At 36.9% G+C, this 4,583-nt stretch overlaps 1 protein-coding gene across 2 annotated transcripts; it reads right to left on the reverse strand.

Annotated features, from left to right (window-relative positions):
* Positions 1–229: 229 nt before the first annotated feature.
* Positions 230–4,129, reverse strand: LOC104086835 (CDT1-like protein a, chloroplastic). 2 transcript variants are annotated; one of them, XM_009591179.4, is made up of 7 exons: positions 3,589–4,128; positions 3,084–3,194; positions 2,756–2,987; positions 1,264–1,974; positions 876–1,077; positions 704–794; positions 230–541 (listed from the first exon to the last, which is right to left on the reverse strand). In XM_009591179.4, the coding sequence occupies exons 1-7, from the start codon at positions 3,930–3,932 to the stop codon at positions 457–459; spliced, it is 1,776 nt and encodes a 591-aa protein (XP_009589474.1). In that variant the 5' UTR covers positions 3,933–4,128; the 3' UTR covers positions 230–456. The 2 variants fall into 2 exon arrangements, with proteins under 2 accessions (XP_009589474.1, XP_033509457.1); XM_033653566.2 differs by lacking the exon at positions 3,084–3,194 and having other exon boundaries at positions 3,589–4,129.
* Positions 4,130–4,583: the final 454 nt, after the last annotated feature.

A 4,583-nucleotide genomic window follows, 5' to 3' on the forward strand; every position in this document is an offset into this window, starting at 1 on the left:
AACTCGAGAAATAAATAACAAAGTTGTACCTGGAAAGATCCTGTTCTTTAACTTGCATGACATTTTATAAATGAAGATGAGCACATTTAAAAATTTATTAAAGGATATTATTATATCTATATCCTCTGCACATGCTCTTTGCCAGCTACTGTCAAGGAAAATAGCAACATTTTGATCCATAGCTCTAGGCTCATGATTAACATCCAGTATCTCATTGCCCGGGGCTATATACAAGGACTAACAAAATCTTATTCCAAGTGAAGTTCATTGCTATATACAAGGAGAACAGATCTAAATCTTCAAAGAGTAGCCCTTATTAGCCCTAACTTGCAAGCTGACCTAGGTCCTGGTTAAATTATAATTGCACTGTACTAAACGGTACTGCTGTAATCTGCATCCATGAATGCTGCACTAGAGAAGAATATATTGAAATGTTAATCTAATTTAACAAAAAATTTATATACAACTATCTTCTTGTTTCTCTAATTTCGCTTCAGCTAGTCTTGTGTGTAGTTCTTTAGGACTTGATATCTGGTTAACACTGCAAAAGAAAACAAAACTAATGACATCAAGCCTCTCTTAGTTGTGACTGCAAAAACAGTATCAACTGGCATTTAATCCTTGAAGGCTCATTGCTTATCATTTTAACCAAATATGTAGAAAAATTATCAGGCAGGCACGCTTCAGGAGAAACAAGCTTTACCATAAGAGAAGATCCCCACTAGCTGCCACCTTTTTGTAAATCCATTCAGGAGCAAGTTCTTGCAATAACCTGAGTTGCTCTTCAACTTCTCCTGCAAACATAAAACATAAAGATTCAAGTCAGGTGCAGTTTCCAAGGCGATTCAGTTTGAAATGATTGTATCCACGCTTACTTCTATCAGCAATCTCTAGATGGCTTGAAATTACTTTATGAATAAGTTCCTCTTTTGTAATCACCATGCGTCTTCCTGATTGAAATAGGAAATATATCATGTCAAAGAATTTAGGCAAGCTTGAAATCATCTGCTTGCGTCTTTTCGCTTGGGATAAGGCTGGATCTTGCTCCTCTAGCCCCTTCCTCTCTTTTTGTTGTAACTGCAGATCCATGAAGCATTTGTCACTGGCACTCAATAGTAGACTTAGAAATATGGATTACCCAATTCCTCTCGGTTTAAATAACTAGGGAATAAACTTCATCTAAGTTACAAACTTAAGTGAAATTAATCTAGAAAAAGTAATACCATTAAGGATATTAATCTTAGAAAGTTCTTTGTGTCTTACCGACTGCAGAAGATCCTCCGAAAGAATGTCGATGATATCATTATTTATTGGCAATCCTGCACCCTCACACGCTTTATCAGTAACATTTGAACTCTTCACAGGAGTATTGAAGTTCAAAGACCTATTACGAGGAGGTCGCCTAACTAGCTTGCTTGGTGATTCAGTTGAACCACTATTAGGACTCATACAACATCTCTTGGGAGATTGAGGCATAGGGGTAGAAGTCGTCAGTTTTTCTGGTGTAGATGTAAGTCTTGCTTGAGTTCCTTCAGCAGTTAATAAAGCATATCCATCATCGCCCTTTATATTCTTCATTGGAGTGGCAGGCAGAGGAGTCAGCAGTAAAGTATCAAAAGCAACCACTGGCGATGAGTTTTTAACTGTGCTAGTTTGCATTGTAGGCTTTTTAGAAGGACATTTATCAGAAGCTGTTGAGGTTCTTTTGTTATTGGAACTTTTAGCTATTTGGCATTCCGTGACTGGTGGATGTTGCTCGGCATCCTCCGCTTCACCAATTGATACTCGGTGTGAAAATCTTCTTCTGAAAGATTGAGACAGGTGAGATGCAGATGCTCGCTGCTCTGGCACTGAACCAATTGGTGTCGTCTCACTCATCAACTGTGAGCCAGCAGATCCAGACGAATTTGTCAGTACTTCTTGCCTTGAATCACCGAATGGTCCAGGTAGTGCTTCCTCGGGAATGTCTTCTCCCTGCATCCAGAAATAGTATTCCTTAAAATCACCAGCTTTATAGAAAAAGCAATTTATATAACTAATACCTCTCCTTCCATTTTTACTAAAGAACTTTGGGAAGCAGAGGAGATTGAGAAGAACCGTTCAAATAAATGTGCTTAAGTCTTAATTGCCAACATGCCGGCCACTATAGTAACTCTTCATGCTGGTTATTTCAATCAGCCAAGCAGCTGTGATTTTATCAAAACTGTGTGCAAACAGTAAGGTAAATCTAATACTTCCTGAAATTAGTAGACTTTTCTTTTTATGTGGATAACGTTATCAACTGCTTCATGTCTGAATCTATTTCAGAAACGAAGTTAAAAATATATGTTTAAGCCCCTAAAAGCTTTGTCATATAGTATTCATTTAACTAAAGTTTGTACAAAGGCATGAAATGTTTTCTTCAGATGCCAGTAGTCAAACACAATCCATCAACGTACAAAAATCTGCAAATGAAATTCATTTAAACAATTTTGGCACATGTATGTGCATAAAACTGAAAAAACATGACACCAGATAAGTATAGTCAGATCGAACCAAAGATATGAAAGCTTCAATTGGACTTGTAAAGCACATATGCCAAAATGACTTAACTCTTAATACAGGCTGGTGATTTCAATAAGACAAGAATTTAAGTCGATAAACCTTAAAACACCAACCCTCATTTCTAACATTGACCTAAAATTTAAAGTCTCAACAAATGTTAAATGCAAAGTCTATAATTCGAAAGAAATCATATAAATACAAAATTTCTTACCTGAGGATGGGATTTTAAAAAGTTCAAAAGCCGTGTACGGAAGACTTTCCTCAGCTGAACAGAGCTACTAGATTTCCGCTTCTCGTCAATTTCAACTGCATTAGCATTTAATGCAATATAAAGTTCAGGCTTCATACAGTTTGTACGTTCATCAAACACAAGGATCTTTTTTATCTCAATAACCTCAGGTAAAATAAACTTCAGCTGCGCTAAATGAGCGTAAGAAAACCTCCTGCAAAAGTTAATGAAATGCTAGAGAGTTAGCAACAATTGACAGAGAAATTGTCAATAAAAAAGTTGCATTCAGAGTTGTCATCATTTAGTATACCTATCAGTTAACCACTCAATTTTGGAACTAATGTTTGTGAATGTCGTGGAAGCACTCTTAAACTGCAGCAGACTGTCCAAGCTACTAAAGAACGTATCTAACAACTCGTACCTGCACACATACACTAATGTCAAAACTAAGGAGAACAAACTACTTCCTTCATCCAAATCAATTTGACACTATTTCTATTTCTAATACGGTCAAAACTATCTATAACAGTCGCGTTTGTTATTTTCCGTATGCTATAGTGAAGTATGTTATAGAGTATATATATTATAACATAAAATACAAAATCAGAGCGGAGAAAAACTTATTTTTTTATAGTAAATAAAAGTTATATATAGATGCTATTATAGAGTTTTCACTCAACCTTTCAAAGTGAAGTTTAAAATTAAATTATTTTTAAATAAAGAAAGGTGTCCTTGTGCACGCCACATAAATTTGAACTAGTAGTTTTTCAGAAACTATTTATTCTATATAAAATTTTATCATTTGAAACACTTACTTTTCTGGTAGCTTTACTGGGTCAGTAGGCTTCTTGGGTTTGGCTTTCGAAGAGCCCGAGAAAGAAGAGACCCCATGGGATTTACCGGAGCTCAATAACCTGTCGGGTTGGGGAGTTGGGTGGTTTTGATCCGACTTGCAGAGCTTCTGCGCGGCTTGCCGGACTTGTTTTAAGGAGAAGGCGGCATTGCGGTTCCGAGTCCGGCGAGGATGATCGAGGGGCTTCTCGGGGGTCTTGGTTCTCCATGGATCCTGAAATGGAGCCCCGGTGGCATTCGGGTCAGATTGTTTCGAGGTAGGGAAGGGTGGTTTCTTGGGTGAAAAAGAAGATTGACTAGACTCCATGGATGAGCAATAACAACAATGGCCGAAACGACGATCGTATGTGTATCTGTTATAAGGCTCTTTTGGCGGGAGTGCTGAGGTGGAAGCTGATGTGTCTGCTGTGCCATGTCAGACTTGGCGCCAAATTTTCACAGGGCCCAAAGGCAAGAGAGTCGATGAAAAGGCCCATGGGCCGTTCTATGTTATCCGAGTTTTACTGTAATTTGGTAGGAATGGCATGCTATGCTCATTTACAATTTACATTGAAAACGATTCTTGTTATAAATAGTTATTTTATTTATGGTGAATGTCCATTTTTTAAAAATATTTTAGAGTTTTTTACTTTATAGCTAAGTCATTTTTTTCCTATAAATAAAGAGGTTCTACTCTATTATACTTTATCCAAATCAATAAGAATTCTCTCTCTTTACTTTTCTCTGTAATACTTTCTTCTTTTATTGTTTTATAACACGTTATCAGCACGAGACTCTAACCAATTGAGTAGAGAGCGGTTATTTTAAATTCTAGATATACTATTAATTAGTTATCTAATGTTTGAGAAATTATACCACCCGTGGAGAGAAGATATAGCAATTTGTGTGAGGCTCTTACGTGAATGCATAGGCATTTGCTTTGGTTACCAGGCTTTGAGATATGTGCATGATGCTCAAC

The sequence above is a fragment of the Nicotiana tomentosiformis genome, chromosome 1 (genome assembly GCF_000390325.3).
Source record: "Nicotiana tomentosiformis chromosome 1, ASM39032v3, whole genome shotgun sequence".
Taxonomy (NCBI): domain Eukaryota; kingdom Viridiplantae; phylum Streptophyta; class Magnoliopsida; order Solanales; family Solanaceae; genus Nicotiana; species Nicotiana tomentosiformis.